The sequence below is a fragment of the Canis lupus genome, chromosome 10 (genome assembly GCF_048164855.1).
Source record: "Canis lupus baileyi chromosome 10, mCanLup2.hap1, whole genome shotgun sequence".
Taxonomy (NCBI): Eukaryota; Metazoa; Chordata; class Mammalia; order Carnivora; family Canidae; genus Canis; species Canis lupus.
The window spans coordinates 57,838,190-57,858,412 of record NC_132847.1 but is presented as its reverse complement, the minus strand read 5'-3'; the positions used below and the strand labels follow the sequence as shown (position 1 = coordinate 57,858,412).

General features: G+C 47.5%; 1 protein-coding gene and 1 long non-coding RNA gene across 4 annotated transcripts in view; one reads left to right on the top strand and one right to left on the bottom strand.

Annotated features, from left to right (window-relative positions):
* The window catches only part of COL15A1 (collagen type XV alpha 1 chain), a 105,062-nt gene extending 95,131 nt beyond the window's left edge, over window positions 1-9,931 (bottom strand). For 2 of the 3 annotated variants that reach the window (XM_072842078.1, XM_072842079.1), the window contains exons 1-2: window positions 9,612-9,931; window positions 9,218-9,303 (exon numbers count right to left, since the gene is read on the bottom strand). In XM_072842078.1, the coding sequence (XP_072698179.1) occupies window positions 9,218-9,303; window positions 9,612-9,916 (391 nt within the window). In that variant the 5' untranslated portion in view covers window positions 9,917-9,931. Of the gene's footprint in view, window positions 1-9,217; window positions 9,304-9,378; window positions 9,519-9,611 lie in introns of those variants that run through there. The other variant, XM_072842080.1, reaches the window with a different exon arrangement.
* LOC140641747 (uncharacterized) lies at window positions 8,759-10,158 on the top strand. Its single transcript, XR_012038346.1, has 2 exons — window positions 8,759-8,893; window positions 9,963-10,158. It is a non-coding gene; the product is annotated as an uncharacterized lncRNA (long non-coding RNA).
* The last annotated feature ends 10,065 nt before the right edge of the window (window positions 10,159-20,223 follow it).

Here is a 20,223-nt window from a genome sequence, read left to right as displayed (position 1 = left end):
GCACACACAAGCTTTGCTATGGTCAAGGGTTCATAATGCTGGGTTTTCACTTAGATCTCCACAGTCTCAGGCTTTGAATGATGCATTCATTAATGTATTCAAATACTCATTGTGTCCGCTTGGTGCCATGTCAGATGCTGAGGAAACATGGATAAATAAAAAAGGGTTCCTGCCCTCGGGGAACCAGCAGTGATGTGGGAGCAGGGAAGGAAGGAAGTCACTAATTATAGGCCCAATGCTTACTTTCTTACCTTTCATAGTAGGAACCACTGGCCCAATTTACAGGAAAGGATAAGGAAAAGAGAGGTCACTCAGAGGGAAGTAGCAGAGCTGAGATCTGAACCCAAAACCCAGGCTCCCAGAGCTCATTGTCTAAACTCTACTCCCTGAAGCTCCCTCTGGGATCCAGTGCCTGGTCTGCCCCTCTTCTCTGTTGCAACCATGGGCAGGTACTTTCCTCTATGGGACTTGGGATCGCCACATCTGAAAGGAGGCCTTTGGGCTGCACCAGGTGTTCTCTTCCCTGGCTGCACCGTAGGACCACACCAGGAGCTTTTAAAACTTGCCAATGGCTAGACCTCACCCCGGATGAGCTCAGCGTTTTGGAAGTGGAGAAGGCTGGGCATCAGGTTCATTCCGAATCCCCAAGTGACTCTAAGGTGCAGCCACGGTTGAGAACCACCAAGGTCCTTATGACCTGACCTCTGGAACTCCAATTTCCTGAAAGATCCTCTTCTTCAGCCCTTACAAGGCATGTGCAAAATGAATAAATGAATGAAGCGGGAAGGGAAAAAGGAGGAAGGATTCACGACTCCATTCAGCTAAGGACAATATGGGACAGTCATGCAGCACTGTCCCTATACCTGCTGTTCACTTTTTCCCTTTGGATTAGAGAAAGAGCAGCAGTGGATAAGGGTGGGGTGAGCTAGTTCTTGTATGCTGCTGCAGGGAGTAGAAATCACTAGAGAAGCTTTAAAAAATGGGCATGCACTAGAGCCAACATTGTGCTTCAGGAATTTGTGCTAGGAGATAACTACAGAAAAGGTCAAATACAGAGCTACAAGACTAGGGTCATCACGATAGTGTTTATGCTAGCAAACAACCAGACACCGTCTAAAGGCATAAAAGGGGACTAGTCTAATTAAGGGATGTACATACAACGAAACACTACTTTCGTTACAAAGGATGTTAGGGAACAATATTTTAGTGTTCCAGAGGAAGTGTTTAGATGATTATTAAGGAAAAAAATGCCAAGCAACAAAACACTGTACAGAATGATCTATTCTTTTTATAATGCATGTGCATATTTAGGCAAATAACTTTGAAAAATGTCCACAAATGTCAACAGCATTTATCTCTGAGTCTGGAGATAATATGTGGCATTTGTAAACTCCTTCTCCCCCTAGATTTTTACAATAACTGTTATTTTTACTATCAATTTTTAAATGCAATTGAACAAAATAAATCTCCTCCTTCAAAGCCTGCTTCCCTCCCCCTGCCTCCCCCATCTTCTGGTGGAAATAGACATCCCTACTTTGGTAGTGCCAAGGTTTGCTTGCACCTGCATTAGGACACACAGGATAAGCTCCCTAGCATTTAAACCAGCCGCTGCACACTGGTCTCAACTACTGAACTGTGAGTCCCTCTAGGATGGGCACTGTCCCTCTAGGATGGGTACTCAATCCAATGCATCTTCTTAGTCACCCACCACCCACCTCAGAGGGCCTCAGTGAGAGCAGACAGTCAGGAAATATGGGAAGAAGATAGAAATCTATATATCTATAAATTTATACATCTATATTGTAGCTAGAATACGGAATAGGGCAGACAGTTTTTTTTATTTTGTTTTAGGATTTTATTTATTTATTCATGAGGGACAGAGAGAGAGAGAGAGAGAGAGAGAGAGAGAGAGAGAGGAACAGACACAGGCAGAGGGAGAAGCAGGCTTCCATGCAGGGAGCCCGATGTGGGACTCAATCCCAGGCCTCCAGGATCACACTCTGGGATGAAGGGGGTGCTAAACCACTGAGCCACCTGGGCTGGCAGACAGTTTTTCAAAGACTTCAACAGATGTTCACTTTATGGAGAGACTAGTTGAAAAAGCCCTTAAAAGAGAGGGCTTTGAAGCTGGGCCCCATTTAAGTCCCTCAGTGACGGAAGGGTGACTCCTAGAGATGCTTAAGGCAAGGCTGCTCCCTTTAAATCAGACTCTAGCCACGTTGCCCCAAACCCAGGAAGGGGCTCTCTCAATACTTGCAGACAGGGGTCCTGCTCATTTAAGGGAGATACCAGGACCCTCAAAATAGTTTTCTTCCCTTTCCAATCCTTCAAGTCATCCATGCCATGCAACAAGTACAAAATGAACTGGATTGGATAAAATTGGGTTGGGCTGGGTTGGGTTGCATTGGGTTGAGTTGAATTGAATTGGGTTGAGTTCTGATGGAGATAAGAGGTGGGATGTGCTCATTAGGTGACCTCAGTCTCATGTCTCCCTCATTAAAGCTTACCCAATAACAGGTCTGGACCTTCTCCCAGGTTCTGCTCAACCCTAGACTTTTACTCTCTTGAGTTGAGGCAGAGCAGAGGAAGGTGGTTTAGTCAACAAACTTGCTCCTTCCAACACTTCTGATGCATCTCTGCTCCCCTGGGCTCTGTGTCAACAGCAATAGTGCAAGACCCATAATCTTCTGCTCTGAATTTGAAACCTTATTTGCTCATCCATTCTTCTTATTGCACATTAGTGTCTTCAACTGAATCTTATTGTAAGGTTTCCTCTCTTTTGATAACCCTCACTCACCCACCAGCATGCCAACATCCCCAGCACCCAATCATATCATAAGAAAAAAGTATATGGCCTAATAAACAAGACAGGAGTGACTTTCCTTACCAGATTTTGGAACATATTACAATGCAATGATTATCAAGACCACGTGAGATTTTTTTTAAGATTTTATTTATTTATCCATGAGACACACAGAGAGAAAGAGAGGCAGAGACACAGGCAGAGGGAGAAGCAGGCTCCACGCAGGGAGCCCGATGTGGGACTCGATCCCAGGACTCCAGGATCACATCCTGGGCTGAAGGCAGCGCTAAACCGCTGAGCGACCCGGGCTGCCCCCATGTGAGATTTTTAAAAACATGCATACACATAGGCACAAGAAGGGACCAATAGTAGAGATTTTGTATCATTAAAGAAAAATAATTTATACGATAACCAGAAGCAACACAATGATGGGTAAATCACTCACATCTTAATTAGTATTTTGGGGAATCCTAGGTACCACTTTGAAAAAACATGGCTTTAGATTACATGCTATGTAATCTATGTAATTAACCTAATTTATGGTCCTTTTTAAGTAGGTCAAGCTGTAGACATTCAAAAAAAACCTTGAAAAAAACTCAATATTTAACTAGCAGAGAGAAGATAAATGTACAGCTTTTGACAAAATATAGGCCATCACTAATAAGATGAGAGGGGATAAGCTAGACAATAAATTGTTTCTGCAATTACATATAATGAAAAAATATAAAGAACAAAATAACATTGGCATAAATTCCTAACTAGTTATTAAAGTTACTGAAGGAAAAAAACCTAAGAGTTCCATAATGTACCCTCATTACTCAGCCATGGTCACCCCACGGTTGGCAGAGCTGTGGAAGAACAGAGACGAATTACAATTACCATTGACATGGTAAATTGGCACATTCTCTCCAGACCACAAGCTGGACCTACCCATTCATTCCCTCTTTGATTCATTGACAGAGTTTACTGAGTGCCCACACGGCCAGGCCCTGGGATAGGTTCTGGGATTCAGAGTTGGAAAGGCCCAGTCCCTGTCTCTTGGAGCTTCCCGTGTGGTAGGGAAGGCAGGGAAATCATCACTGGTCACAATCCAGTCTGAGAAGGCCTGTGACTGAAGGATGGGTTGATAGACAGTCAGCCCAAAAGAATGACACCCAACATGCCTGGCGGAGGAGGGCTTCCCAGAGAGAATGCTTAAAGGATGAATAGTGGGTTGCCAGGTGGACAAGGAGAAAGGTATTCTCAAAGAGCGACCCGCCTATGCGGAGGCACAGGGTGAGTCATCCCATATCTTACTCCACAAGCTACCAGTGATTTGGTGTGAGCCCAAGTCGATAAGGGGCATGCTTCTGCTTAAGTACAGCAAGAACCCAGTGAGAGCAATTAAAATAGGAAGGAGAATGATTAAATTTGTATCTAAGAGAGATCCATCTAAATACATAAGATCTATCCAAGTACTTCTGTCCCTTGATGGGCAAGTCTGTGTGAGGTAATCTAGTCCAAATAACAATAATCCAAAAGGAAAACAAAGGCCTTTTGTCAGAGATGGTCCCAGCAGCATTATTGTCACAATAATGACAAAACAGCTGAAGTCCTAGTGGCCAACTTCTGGACAAATGAGGCATGACCCACACCCTCAAAGTGGTCCTGCCAGGGTGCCATTTAGGCTGGTAAGTAGCACTAGTCCTCAAAAAGAAACAGAAAGGCAAGGAAGTGTACTCTAGACAGGGAGATGAGTTCACATCTTGCGCAAAGTCAAAGGAACTACAAAATCCCTACGGTACACTGAGAGCTGTGAGTGGTTCAGTGTGCCAGGAATTGTCAGCCTGCACTCTGCTGTAAAACACACAGGCAACACATGATGCGACCACAGGCATTCCCTACTTTATACAAAACCAAAAAGTTTACCCAGTAATTAAAACACTACAGGGGCACCTGGGTGGCTCAGTGGTTGAGCGTCTGCCTTTGGCTCAGGTCATGATCCTGGGATCAAGTCCTGCATCAGGCTCCCCACAGGGAGCCTGGTTCTCCCTCTGCCGATGTCCCTGCCTCTCTCTCTTCGCTTCTCATGAATAAATAAATAAAATCTTTTTAAAAAATAAAAAATAATAAAATATTACAATCATTTATCTTCATCACAACCTCCAATGATATGTGAGCAACAGTAGCTCACTAAGGCCAGGACACAGGAAAGGCCAGAGGCTAGAGAGAGAAAATCTAAGGTGTGACTCCTCGCCACTTCTCTCTCCTTCAGGAAAGCACATCAGACAGCCATGAGCAAGAAGAGTGAAATGGTTAGAGGAAAAACTCAAACTGGCTCTGCTTAGTGCTCAGATTTGCCTCAAAGAAGATCTGCAAATGGCCAAGAAGCATGTGAAAAGATGCTCAACGGCATTAGTCATTAGGGAAATGCAAATCAACATAACAAGGAGAGACCACTTCACACCCACTAAGATAACTATAATTTTAAAAATGGAAAGTCAGAAGTGTTGACAAGGATGTGGAACAATCAGAGCCTTTGTACCCTGCTGATGGGGATGTGGAATGGTACAGCCACTGTGGAAAAGAGTTTGGGAGTTTCTATAAAACCTACACATGAAATGACCACATGACCCAGCTGTTCCACTGGGTTTATACCCAAAATAAGTAAAACAAGGACTCAAATTCTTATACACAAATGTTCACAGCAGCACTGTTCATGAGAGCTAAGAGGAGGAAACAACCCCAGTGTCCCCATCAATGGAAAAATGGATAGACGAATTATGGTATATCCATGCAGTGAAATATTCAGCCATAAAAAAAGAATGAAGTCCTGGCACACATGGAGTCCCTCTAAAACATCATGCTACGTGAAAGAAGCCAGACACAAAAGGTACAGGGTATATGATGCCATTTTATGGAACAGTCAGAATAGGCAAATCCACAGAGATGCAGGGCCATTTAGCGGCTGCCAGGAGCTGGTGGGGTGAGCATGGGAGTAATGGAGAGTGACCACTTAATGGGAATAAGGCTTTTCACTCTTTAGAGTGATGAAGATGTTTTGGAACTCAACAGAGGAGACGGCTGTACCACAGCATGAATGTATGAACTGCCACCGAATTATACACATGGAAGTGGCTAGCTCTAGGTTATGTGGGTTTCACCTCGGTAAAAAAAAAAAAAAAAAAGTGGGGATCCCTGGGTAGCTCAGCGGTTTAGCACCTGTCTTCAGCCCAGGGCATGATCCTGGAGTTCTGGGATCAAGTCCCACATCAGGCTCCCTGCATGGAGCCTGCTTCTCCCTCTGACACACACACTCTCTCTCTCTCTCTCTCTCTCAAATAAATAAATAAAAGCTAAAAAAAAAAAAAAACTCATTAAAAAAAAAAGTCAACCGGGATAACTACCAGATGTCCAATAAATATTTGAAAAGGTAATCAACTTAATAATCAGGAAAATAGGGGCACCTGGGTGGTTCAGTTAAGTGTCTGCCTTCAGCTCAGGTCATGATCCCAGGGTCCTGGGATCAACCCCCGCAACCAGCTCCCTATCAGTGAGGAGTCTGCTTCTCTCTCTCTCTGCTTGCTGCTCTGCCTACTTGTTCTCTCTCTCCCTCTCTCTCTCTCTGAAATAAATAAATAAAATCTTTGACAAAAATAATAGGAAAATATATTAAGACTATAGTTAAATTCTACTATGTACTCATTAGAAGGACTGAAGTTCAGTCCAGTGACAAGACCGAGTGCTGGTGGGGATTTGAAGAAATGGGGGCTCTTATGCCACGCTGATGACCGTGCACCTCAGTACAACCATAGAGTAGGCTGGGCTGGCACTGTGTGTTCAGTTGGAGGATCTGTGCACCCTGTATCCCAGCACTCCACCCCTAGATGTAGAATCTACCAGAACACATGCACATGTACGAGAACATGCAGAAACACTCTGCTATGTCTGCCAAAATGGAAATGACTCAAATGTTGTTGGAGAAAAATAGATAAGGTATAGCACATCAATACAGTGGAAAACTATACAGCAGCAAAGATGGATTCGCTACAGCCCACATGCAACAGCATAAATGAATCTCAAAACTTAATATTCAGTGAAAGACGCCATGTATAAAGTTCAAACGCAAGTCAAATGAAACTGTAGAATTTGAGGATGAACGCTTAAGTACTAAAGTTATTCCTAAAAAGTAAGGAAGAAGTTAACATAAAAGCCAAGGTGATGGTTACCTCTGAGGGTAGGGAGGGCATGATCGCATCCAAGGGACACACAAGAGAGCTTCTGGGGCTAGCCTATTTCTCTACCTGGGTTATAGGGGTGTTTGCTCCGTGATAAACCATTGGGCTGTACTTTCTGTGTGCACTTTTCTGAATGGATGTTATATTTCACAGTAAAACAGTTGAAAGAAAAGTAAATATTTGCACATATAAGGATTTTCTTAGCAGGAACAAATTACTTGTGAAGCCACTTTTCCCGGCTCCAAAACAACCTCCTTATAACTGCATAGCAGGTATTCCAATGACACTGTAACTTTACTAGCTGGGCCATGATGCATCAGGGGCACGAGGATCCGCGTGGGGGACAGGGTCCCATGGACAAGGGTCTCTTTAAACAGGGTGGGCCAAGAAACCCTCAGGGCCTGGGAAGCCTGGAGACTTTGGGAAGTGGTTTCCTTACTGAAGCACAGAGACATAAACAGCTCCAGTGCCTGCCTCCGGGAGCAATTTTGAGGACTGGATAAATGTAACCTGGACCTGCTCACACCTCTGCCTGAATGTAGAAAGTGATTTGTTTATAAGCGTGAGCATGATTAAACTGCCCGCAAAAATCTGGTTTGCAGGAGGACGTTTCACACGTCTAGGAAGTCTCTGCAGAGGCCCAGAGCGACGCTGAATACCCATCAGTTGCAAATGGCCCTTTCTTTGCCCTTTTCAGCTTCTGAGGGTTTCCTGGCACTCCCCTTTTACGTTATGGATGGGAACAGGACATCCTCTGTGTTGTTTCTAACAACTGACTTGACATCGAGGAGTCCAGCCTTCAAACACAAGAGGAGAAAGAAACACCAAAGTCTCTTTCCCCAGAATCTTCTTCCTTTTGGAGGTGGGGGTTGCAGCAAAATTCACAAAAGACCGGGAAACACGAAGCTGCCCTCTGCCACTGAGCTGGCAATACCCTATATCACATGCCAAACTGCAGCATTTCCACATGGACCACGGTGCTGAGCAGCCAATATGTGCTCCAGCTGCCCTTTGATCTGCAAGAAATGCCAGGCCGGAGGCTCTGGCAGGAAAAGTGGCCGCTGCCAGTTTGGGTCTTGCTCCCAAGGTTACAATGATCCAGGCTGTCCCGGGCTTCCTCTGGCACACAAAGAGTTAACCTGGGCCACCCTCAATAGTCCGTTTCCTTCAAAAGGACAGAGAGGCTGTTACCCCTTCTCACACACACTTATTCTATTGAGGCTATGTACTGATTTTCTAAAACCAAAAGAAGAGGGAGGCTACTGCTGGGACAAGAGAGTTGTGCAAAATGGTAAGGGGAAAGGACTGAGGGAGGAAGGATGGGAGCCCAGATCCCGCCTTTTGGACAGGCCACTTCTGAAGCGTCTCTCCTCCTCAGTGTCCTCTGCTGTCAAACTGCCTGCACTGCTTGCTAACGCGGCGACTGCAAAGATCCACCCAGAAATTCTACCACTTACTTTGTGCCTGCATGGGCCGCAGCGTGGAAACATTGGATATTTCTAATATCTCTTGTAATCTTCACGGCATCCCCCAGGAAAGGTGGTCTAATTATTCCCCCCCCCCCTTTTTTTTGGATGAAGAAACTGAGGCACAGAGAGGTGAAATTCCCTGCCCTGAGTTGGGTCACCTAACTCAGCCAACAATTCAAGCAGCCTGAACACACCCCTTAACCGAAAGGTGTTTTAACTCCGACTGTAGCCGTCAGTCATCCACCCACCTCTGGGTGCTGGGGGGGGAAAGTGAGGCTCGGGGAACAGGAGGGACCGGGTCCCCTGGCTCCCCGCCCCGAGCTCTTCTCGTCACCCAGGGCGCCACTGCGAGGGCGGACGGGGACTCCCGCAGGTAACCTGGAGCTAAGCGAGGCAGCATCGAGGTTCGTTCAGTCCCGTTATTTCTTGCGCGGCACAGGCCCCCGGGTGTCCCCGCTGTGGTCACGCTCCCGCACCTGTGTGCACGGCCCGCCGCGCCCCGCTCCACGGTGCCCCGAGGGCGCGCCCCGCTGCCCGGTGCCGCGGCCTCGGGCTCGCCCCTCGCACCCCCTGCACCGCCCGGCGCGGCGAGGACTCCCTTTTATGTCCAGGAATGAGGAGCGCAGGCAGGCACGCCCGCCGCCGAGCCCGGCTGCCCCGGGGGGCGGGGGGCGCGGGGCGGGGGGCGCGGGGCGCGGGGCGGCGGTGCCCGAGGGCCGGGCGCTTACCTGTCGCCGAGCGGGTCCGGGTGGGCGCGGGGAGAAGCGCGGAGACCGAGAGCAGCCACAGCAGGCGCCAGGAGCGCGCGTCCCTCCTGCAAGAGGTGGCGGGGGCAGAGGTGAGGCGGGCGCGGGGCCGCGGGCCCGGGGCGCGGGGGAGCGGGTCCTACCTTGGCGCCATCCCGCAGCCCCGCGCGCCCCCAAGGCCCCGTGCGCCCGGCTCGCCCTTCCTGCAGCGAACAAAGGCGGCGCTGGGCAGCGGGGCGGGCGGCCTCGCGGCTCCCCTGAGTCACCCGCGCTCTGAAACCCGACTCCGCCGCGCTCACGCCCCGGGGGTCCCCACGCCCCTTTCCCGACGGCGCGCTCCGGGCCGCGGCCGCCACCCCCGCCGGCCTTACGTAACCTTCCCCGGGGGAGCGGGAGCCGGGCGTCGGTCGGGTCGGGGCTGCCCCGCGGGCCGAGCGCTCTCCGTGCACCAGCCAATGGGATCCTTCCAGCAGCCCGGGAGCTGGCGGTCGCGGCGCTGTCCTGGCGCGACGGAGCAGGAAACTGAGGCTGGAGACGGGGAGACGCAGCGAACGCCCGGGGTCGCACAGCGGGACGGGGCTCCCGGGCTCCTGCCTGATGCGCCAAGCCCAGGCGCACGGCGATGCCCGCAAGCGGGAGCCCGTTTTGGAGAGGGAGGGGGGTGGTATAAACGTCTTCCATATAAACACATGCAGCAAAGAATATTCCTTTTTTTTTTTTTTTTAAGATTTCATTTATTTATTCATGAGAGACAGAGGCAGAGGGAGAAGCAGGCTCCATGCAGGGAGCCCGACGTGGGACTCGATCCCTGGTCTCCAGGATCACGCCCTGGGCTGAAGGCGGCGCTAAGCCGCTGGGCCACCGGGGCTGCCCCGCAAAGAATAATCCTAATAAAACATCTAAACGTATCGAATATTTCCAAAGTTTTCCTCTCTATAACTTGCGAGCCTCCTCCACCCCCTGCCCCGGGGAATGCACGTTTCAGGAGGGTGAGAATGTAGTATTTGTTTTGTTATCTGGCTAATGTAGTGCCTGGTGGTAGGAAATGCCCATAAAGGGGGAGCGAAGGGGCACAGTCCCAGGTGAGCCGCCACTCCAGGCTCTGCCACGATGTGGAAAAGGGGAACCGGGCTCAGCCTCCAGAAGCCACCCCGGGCCCGTGTGACTATCCCTCGTGTATAGAGCTTAGCACAGGGCCTGGCACTGGCTAAGCCCTCAAATGGAGGCTTTTCATTCGGCTACCAGCACGCACAGGGGAGCAAGATTTGGGGGTGAGAGGAGACACCGTGGAGGTCCAAGGGGACCTACACAGGTCTGAAGCTGGCAAGCCCTGAGAGCCCCTCTTCCTGATGCACCAGGTAGCCAGGTGGGCTGTGGCCCCCATGGTCAGTTCCTGGTTTTCATTTCTAGTTATTTGAGTTAGGCCCCCGGAGATGGGACGGGGACGGACATGATAGCTAACATTTATTGAGCGCTTATTATTTCCCAGACCCTGTGCTAAATAAATGCTTTACAGGTCCCATCCCACACACACACACACACACACACACACACACCACCCTCGGAAAGTAGAACGTTCCTATGAAATCTTTCATGAGCCAAAACGATGTAAAGGAAGAAGCAGTTACCTTTAATTTATATAGGAAAATGTTTGAGAGTTCCCAAAAATAACCCCTCTTAGGCTTTTCTGGTACCTTAGGACACATCTTGCTAAGGATGCCCAAAATAAATTGAGATAAAGCACAGATGCTCACAGACCCAGTCCAAAACGGTGACAGCTGGATGCTGAGATGCTTGTGGGGGACCAATCACACTGCTTTGGGTCCCCGCTGCATCGATAACAGCTTGCCCGCAAGATACTCAGCACTATTTTTGCTTTGCTCCTTTGAATCTCGAAAGTGAAAATCCTCTCAGAATTTCTTTCAGTTACTGAAAACAGGTATTCCCATAGGTCTTTCATAAAAGCAAAGTGGTTAAATGTGAACTTTTGAAAAGCAGGGGCTACCTATACCTGTGTTATCTCACTTAATCCCCACCTCATCTCATACGTGAGGAAGCTGAGGCTTCAAACATGCCCAACCTATGCAGGACAGGTGCCAGCACCCATGCTCTTCACCACTTGTCACACCCTGGACCCGAGAACAAGGGGGTTGGACCCACTGGAGACATGCAGTGCCCCAGCGTGAAAGGGTTAATGCCTACATGGCCAGTGAGGGCTCCCAAGGGAGCTCCAGCCTGTGGTCAGGAGCTAGGTTTCCACTCCAGTTCTGGCCTGGGCTATGGAGCAAAGTTGGACAAATCCTGCTATTTCTGATTTTTTAATTTCTTCATCTGGATAGTGGACATGATGGTCCTGATGTGGGCAAGTGGCTGTGAGTCTCTCCATAAGAAAACTCGCACCCCGCAGTGCTCTGGCCCCTGTAAAGGGCTGCATATCTGGATTCTGTACACATCTGGGATTAATGTGAACAGTCTTCAGAATGGGAAGAGAGAAGCATGGCCTGGAGAAGGCAGGAGAGGCATCAAGATGAAAGCCTCTGGAGGAGGGAAGGAGAGTTTGTGGGGCCTTCAGAGGAGGGAGGGTTAGGCAGGACTCCTAGAGATGCACACTTGCAGTAAATAAATAAAAACTTCTGGGTTTGGAGCGGGGACTGGTGAGCAGGGCAGTGCCAGAGCCAAGACCTTCAATGACATGCTGATTGATGGGTATGCATGTGGCCTTGAAATCATTGGTATTCCCTGAGCATTGTGGAATCCCAGAACATTTACAGTGGATAGAGCCCTGAGGAATCTGATCCAGCCATCTCCCTCCTGTCCCCATTTTATTGATGGGGAAACTGAGGCTCAGAAAGGCCATGCAATTTACTAAATTGACTATCTAGTAAGTGACAGATTGACAAGTCCCAGGGCCGAAGAGGAAGACACATAAGAGAAGTACACAAATGGGTAAGGACTTCAAATGTTGCAGAAGATCCTTAGTGGTAGTGAATTCTCTGTCACAAGAGAGACAGACCTCTTAACAACCAAGAGGTCCCAGAGAAGGTAGGAATTATGAACTGGGGGCCCTGGGATCATGCTGCCTGGTGACTCCTGGCTCTGTTATTTATGAGCTATATGAAATCTGTAAAATGAAGATGACAAAGAGTTTTTCCTAGCAGTTGTTGGGAGGATGGAGGTGTTACTGACATACATGGCATTTACCAGAGTGTCTGGTGCAAGATAATGGCCATTTGGATGTTAGCTTCTATAACTGATGGTGGTGAGATTCTGGCAAAGGGCACAACTGCAAGAGAGGTGACACCGCAGACCCAGCTTCAAGAGGGTGAAGCCCCCGCAGCCAAAGCAGCTCTGGAGCTACGGTGGCCCCCTGTGGCATCAGCACACAAGGCAAAATGCATTCTGACAAAATTGTCTGCTTCGGGCTTCTCTCTTCATCTGTTCATACTCACTGTGAATGTGATTCTCTCCTCCTTGAAGCTGCTCTGTACTACAATACCTTTAGAATAAATTACTAACCATAGAGAATTGCTCTCTTAATTCTATATTTCTCTATTGCTTATGAAGAATCACATCAGCTGGAAATACAACTGACCTTCTTAGAGCTCCAGCTTAGAATATATTTCTACATTGCTTAGAAACATCCATTTCAATTACAGTTTTATGATAGGCCTGTGGTTCTATGTGACCGTTAAAACCAGAGGTTGTGAGGATGCCTGGGTAGCTCAGTGGTTGAGCATCTGCCTTTGGCTCAGGGCGTGATCCCGCAGTCCTGGGATCGAGTCCTACATCGGGCTCCCCACGTGGAGCCTGCTTCTCTCTGCCTCTGTTTCTGCCTCTGTGTGTGTGTGTGTCTCTCATGAATAAATAAGTAAAATCTAAAAACAAAAACAAAAAAACAGAGGTTGCGAACTGGTGGCCATTGGCTCAATTTGGCCTGTAGGTCTGTTTTGTTCAACTTATCTGGTGACAAGTTCAACGTTAAACTAGTTAGCAATATTGGATAATTAGGTGATTTTACATTAGTCTAGATTTCCAGTTTCTTCTTAAATTTTTGGAAAACCTGGCAACACAGGGCCCGAATTCCCTGTGCCAACAGCTGATTAGCATTGCAAAAGGGCTGTTGTCTTCAGCTAAGGCCATGCTTTCCAGTTTGCTGCAGTCCTCACCACTCCCTATTATTCCTCAACAGCAAGGCTATGCATCATTTGCCATGACATGCACTCTGTCTTTCTTATAAAAAAAAAAAGAGCGGGATCCCTGGGTGGCGCAGTGGTTTGGCGCCTGCCTTTGGCCCAGGGCGTGATCCTGGAGACCCGGGATCGAATCCCACATTGGGCTCCTGGTGCATGGAGCCTGCTTCTCCCTCTGCCTATGTCTCTGCCTCTCTCTCTGTGTGACTATCATAAATAAATAAAAATTTAAAAAAAAAAAAAAAAAAAAGAGCAAAGTGGGGAGTGCCTGGGTAGCTCAACTGGTTAAGCATCCAACTCTTGATTTCAGCTCAAGTCATGATCTCAGGGGCGTGAGATGGAGCCCCACATCAGGCTACATGATGGGTGTGGAGTCTACTTAAGACTCTCCTTCTGCCCCTCCCCCTAAAAAAAGAAGAATAAAGAAAGAAAAGTGGAATAGATTGAGCACTCATGTCTCTGTTCAAAATAGATAAAAAATAAAAAGATGCATAGATATAGAGTCAGGTTTCAAGAAAGATGTAGAAGAACATATTTCTGTATGTTTAATATATAAATAAAGTATATATACCTTGAAAAATATGAAAACCAAGATGCTGCTATGAAAAAAGCCTTGCCCCTCCTTAGTTACATATGCTATGGGAAGGATGAAGGCAGGGCTGCATTTTGACTGGTAGGTTTTAACTGTGGTCCTATTTATAATTCAGGGTATGTACAGATGGTATCAGACTTACAATAGCTTAACTTATGATTTTTCAATTCTACAATAGTATGAAAGCAATATATGCAATCAGTAGAAATTGTACTTTAAATTTTGAATTTTGATCTTTTCCTGGGCTAGGTGTATACAGGATGATACTCCCTCATGATGCAGAGCAGGCCTACAGCTCCCGCTCAACCACCTGATCATGAGGGTAAACATGCAATCATTCTATTTTTCACTTTCACTACAGTACCAATACATTACATGCAATATTCAATGCTTTATTATAAAACAGGCTTTGTCTTGCGATGCTTTTGCCCAACTGCAGGCTAATGTAAGTGTTCTGAGCACATTTAAGGGAGTCTAGGCTAAGGTGCAATGTTCTGTAGGTTAAATGCATTCAAGGCATTTCAACTTAGGATATTTTCAACTTATAATGGGCTTATCAGAACTTAACCCTGTTTTAAGTAGAGGAAGATCTGTATGCATAAGGCAGAGCAGGTTCCTTTATTACGCTGGCAGGGAGATCTTATGTGCAAATTTTATATTTTGTTTGCTTCTGTGTACTTATCGGATAATATCCAATTCACTGGAATCTAAAGATGGAAGTCCCCAAAGCACATTTCTTCTGTATGAATGACTGGAAACAAATGCATGTTAATATTGTTAATTTTGGGGATCCCTGGGTGGTTTAGCGCTGCCTTCAGCTCAGGGCGTGATCCTGGAGTCCCGGGATGGAGTCCCACATCAGGTTCCCTGCATGGAGACTGCTTCTCCCTCTGCCTGTGTCTCTGCCTCTCTCTCTCTCTCATGAATAAATAAATCAAATCTTTATTAAAAAATATTGTTAATTTTGTACTTACTTTACCCGGGAAGCTAGGCCATGTTCACAGCCAACAGAGCTCTCATTTTGAAGTTGGTCCCAGGGGTGGGAACTGTGAGCTCAGGCTGATGGAAGACAGGGAGGGTGCAGGGCATCCAAACGGTCCCAGCTGCAGGTGTGGGAGGAATGGGGGCAGGACGCCAAGCAAGGCATTTTACCTCCTGCCAGACTGTGTTTTGAGGGTTTCAGCGATTTCCTTCCATTCAATATGAAGTAGTAGAAACAGCCAAGAGGAAGCCTCATGTCATACCCAAGTGGGTCTTAAATTGTTTACCACAGCTTCAGTACGATCTGAGAGATTAGATGTGTGGAGACGTGGGGATCTTGTGTCTCAGCTCTCCCAGGACTCAGCTAAATTAATGTGTTGTTCCATTTTCCCATAATCCACCCAAGTGTCCCAGAAAACACAGTCTCCAGGAACATTCTCCAGGCTGCCTCCAGCAGCTGGAAGATGTACAAAAATCAGTGAGAAGCATCCCAAATTTTGGGTTGAGAAGAAGTTACCAACCACATAGCTCAGTGTGGTTGTTCAGGACAAGGGATAATATCTCTCCTGGGGGATTATGGTGACAGAGCTCACATAGGCACCCAGAGCTTGCATCCTCATCTGATTCCATGGGCAAAAAAAGGGGGGGGGGGGGGAATAAACTTGGCTAGCTGACTAGAAAAGAATGTACTAGAATAACCAAAGAAGGCTGCCCTTTGGGTGATCAAGAAAAAACAGTGACTGTTGAAGCCCCCAACAGCTTCCATTGAGGAACCTTGTTCCAATAACCACCTGGATGTGTTTGGATGTGCAAAGGGGGAAGAGAGGGCTGCATAAGAGAAAAAGATGAATTTGAAAATCTGACAATCCTGAAAGGAAGAGGACGAGGAGGGAGAGTGTGTCGGACCCTCTTCAGTACCACTGTCAGTCCCTGGTCCCTGTCCCCTCTGCCTTTGTCATTCATGTGTGCTGTAGCAAGCACCTGCTTACCTTTCCCTGAGAACTTTCTCTGCCCACACAGACCTGCGGTGCTGGGGAATTACCGCTGACCCAACAGCTCTTAACTGCTGACCGGCTGGAGTCCCTTTCTCACTTGGTGGGAACACGTAGGCACCCAGAGTCCCTTGCCCCCCGTACCCCATACTCATGCGGAACACCTCTCCCTTCTTGCTCCACGGGCTCCCTGCTGATGCTGCCACATTGCATGATCCACCCAGCACAAGCAACCTGGAAGTGATGTGGAAATAACATGCTGGGAAGTGGACTTTTTGCCCCCAGAAGCCAGCAAATACTTGTTTCTCCCTGCTTCTCCCAGATGCACTGTCCCAAGAAAGCCGTTAACAAGGCATCTCAGAAGAAGGTCTCGGGAGACTGATGTCTTCACCTAATGCATCTTACGGGTTCCTTCTCCTTCCTTGCTTCACTCCCCTGTCCTCACTTCTGCTTCCTGGGACTGTACTCCCTAAAGCCAGAGCTACCAAAAACTGCTGCCTGAGAACCGAGGGTAAGGCTAAGGCAGAGCTTACCTCTCGCTCTCTGACCCTCGTGCATCAGAACAGAGTCTCTGGGTGACTGTCCTTTCCCTCTCACCAGGTGCAATCAGCACGATGCCATCGACGGAGGGGACTAGCATTATGACCTGTGGCATTTATCAAGATGACAGGGTCCCTGTGAACCATATTATAACAGAGAATTGGAGAGTTAACACCGTCCTGGGGCAAAAAAAAGGAGACATATAGTGCTCTTCTTGCCACATGGAAGCAAACTGCTTTCAATTTTCCCCACTGGTAGGGATTGTGACTGCACTTGCTGGATCATGGTGCATCCCAGGTGTGTGGAGACGAGGGGCTTCTGCACACAATCCATTTGGCTTCTGCAAGGGCCATGGAAGTGAACTGGTGAAAATATAATGGGAGTCACCACCTTCGTACCACTTAAATCTTAATAGGGGCTCTAATCTCTGAAATACTTCCTGGGGGATGGTATTGCTTCGTATTTACTCTGGGAAGTGGAGAAATGGAGGTAGTTTTAAGGATTGCCATTTGACCTTTCCCACCAGGCTCCATTAAGTCAAGTAGCTTAATATAAGTGCTCTGCCAGAAGTTAAGTATATCTATCCCATTTATATATTTGAGAAAATGCCTAAACAGATCTAGAAAAGGCACAGCTAAATTATGTGAACAGGTAGCCTAGAGTCCCATGTCACCTGACACTTTGCACTCATACCCCTTCTTCAGCGCACACCTGTGGATTCTGGGTGGTTTCCTATGTCCCAAAAACAGAGAAGGAAAGAATTCAGGCTGTTTCACAGATGAGTCAGTGCAATGTGTTGGTGCTAGTTGAACATGAACTGTCTCTGTATTGTAACCATTTCGAGGATGGCCCTAACGGATAATTGTGAAGAGAATGTCTCCCAGAGGGGAGAATCATGAGTGATAGACTTGGTCAACCACTCTAGGGAAGGGAAAAGTGGTCTGAGTTACACATGTGCATACATGCCTAAGGAGTGTACGAAGGTCTCGGATGTTGGCCAGGGGTCTGAAAGATAAGACTGGGTTATCAGGGACAAAGAAGTATAGGAAAATGTTATTATGTCTTGACCTATGGGAATGGGCACACAATGTGTTGGTCCTTGTATTTCACAATGCTCACCAGAAAGTACCCACCACAGGAAAGACAGTCAACAACTAGGTGGACAGAGTGACTCATCCTGTGGATATCAGCCAGCCTCTCTCCTTGGCTACCCTAGGGCTGACGTGGGGGAGCCTTGAACAGAGTAACAATGATGGCAAGGGTAAATGCTAAGCAAAAATCCAACAGCATGGGCTCCTTCTGTCTAAAGCAGATCTAGCTATTGACCCTACGGCACGTCCAACATGCAAGCTTAGAAACTGACCATGACTCCTCAATATGGCACCATGTCCCAAAGGGAGCAGTCAGCCACTTGGTGTCAAGTCGATTTCTTCAGACCCTTTCCTGAAAAATTCTCCCTTTATCATCATCAATACTTATCTGGATATAGGTTTGCTTTCCCTGACCAAGTACCTTTGCCAGCACCAAGGATGCTTGATTTATCAGTATAGTGGCCCATACAACATCGTCTCAGATGAAGGGACCCATTTTATAGCAAAAGAGGTATGGCAATGGGTGAATGGCCAAGGAATCCACTGGTTTTAGCATGTACCACATCACCCAGAAGCAGCTAGCTTAATACAACATTGGAAGGGCCTGTTAAAAAGGCTCAGCTAAAAAAAAAAAAAAAAAAAAAAAAAGGCTCAGCTAAGGCACCAGTTTAGGGACAACACAGTGCAAGGCTGTGGCCCTCTCCTCCAGAGTGGGAGGCTCTTGGTCAGCACATGGTTCGTGCCTCCTCATGTCTCCTTTTTTTGCCCCAGTATGTGGCTTCTAGATCCAAGGTTAAGTACTTGGATCTAGAAGCCAAGAGATAGTAGGAAGCTTGAGCTCTTTTACCCTCTGTCCCAGTGCTCCACTGAAACCCTAGGCTCTTCCAGAGTAGAGGTGCTGGTTTCCATGGAAAAATCCTTCCAGAAGATACAGTGAAGCTGCCAAACTTGAAGCTGAGATCACCTGGTCATTTTAAGATGCTCATGCCAGAGAGCCAACAGACAAAGAAGAGATGGGCTGTATTGATGGGGACAAGGAGACTGATTTCTATGAGAAATGTAACAGCAGCTGCCTACCTTATGAGAGTAGAGAGGAGCTCAGGTAATTTCATGGGGATATCTTGGTGCCTCCGTATTCTGTACTGATGGCAAATGAAACAATCAAGACAACAAATAGATCATATTTTTTAATGTATTTATTATTTGAGATAGAGTGAGAGATTGTGTGTATGAGTGGGGAGGAGGGGCAGAGGGAGAGGGAGAAGCAGACTCCCCACTGAGCAGAAAGCCTGGGCTTGATCCCAGGACCCTGAGATCACGACCCAAGGCAAAGGCAGATGCTTAACTGACTGAGAGTCACCCAGGTGCCCCAGATTCTTTTTTTAAAATATTTATTTATTTATTTATTTATTTATTTATTTATTTATTTATTTATTTTAGAAAGAGTGTGTGCACATGCATGAGCAGGAGGAGAAGGAGAAGGAGAGAGAGAATCCCAAGCAGACTCCCTGCTGAGCACAGGGCCCAATGTGGGGCTGGATCTCACAACCCTGAGATCATGACCTGAACCAAAACCAAGAGTCAAACACTTAACTGAATGAGCCAGGTGTCCCTGGATCAGATTCTTAAAGGATGAAGGTCCAGGTCACCTCAGCAGGTGAACAACTCAGACCATGGATAGTGTGAGCCAAAAGTAAAGGAAATGTAGAATGGGGCAGCCTGGGTGGCTCGGTGGTTTAGCACCACCTTCGGCCCAGGGTGTGATCCTGGAGACCCAGGATCGAGTCCCATGTCGGGCTCCCTGCATGGAGCCTGCTTCTCCCTCTGTGTCTCTGCCTCTCTGTGTGTGTGTCTCTCATGAATAAATAGATACAATCTTAAGAAAAAAAAAAAAGAAAGAAATGTAGAATGGGCAACATCGAAGGGAAGTGACACTCATCACAGCTGGAAGATTGTAGCATGTTTCACTAAACCTCTTGCCTAAAGTCTTCCAGAAGATTTCAGCTGGCTATGATCTGGAATGGAACTCTCTGACTGGCTGGACTTGCACTTGAAGAGAACATCTTGTTCTCACATCGGGAGCCCCATATTCTAGCATGGGAGCCGGATCTATTGGGACCTCATGTGCAAACCTGAGAGGTACATGGGAGGACCCGATTAGACATCCCTAGCTCACCACTCCAAATCCTCCCATTACCTGCTTCCAAGTGGCCGTGTGTGCCAGCCACAGCCTTCGCTGCAGCCATCACCTCTGTATGCATTCCAGCCAACCGTGGGCACAGCCTGGCAGCCTTACACCCAGACTGGGTACCACCGCCTCCTGCTTTGGGATTTCTCCATCGATCCTGAAGCCTGAGATGCAGCAGGATTCACTTAGTGCCCACGCATAAGCTACTAGGAAATGCAAAGGAAATCCTACGTGGCAGACTTTTGAATAACGGGAGATAGAAACCAGTGAATAGATATTTCTCCCTTCCTCTCTCAGATGAATCACCCTACAAATTAGCTTGTTAAAGGAAATTCCCAGGACGCCTGGGTGGCTCAGCAGTTGAGCGTCTGCCTTTGGCTGAGAGTATGATCCCGGAATCCAGGATCAAGTCCA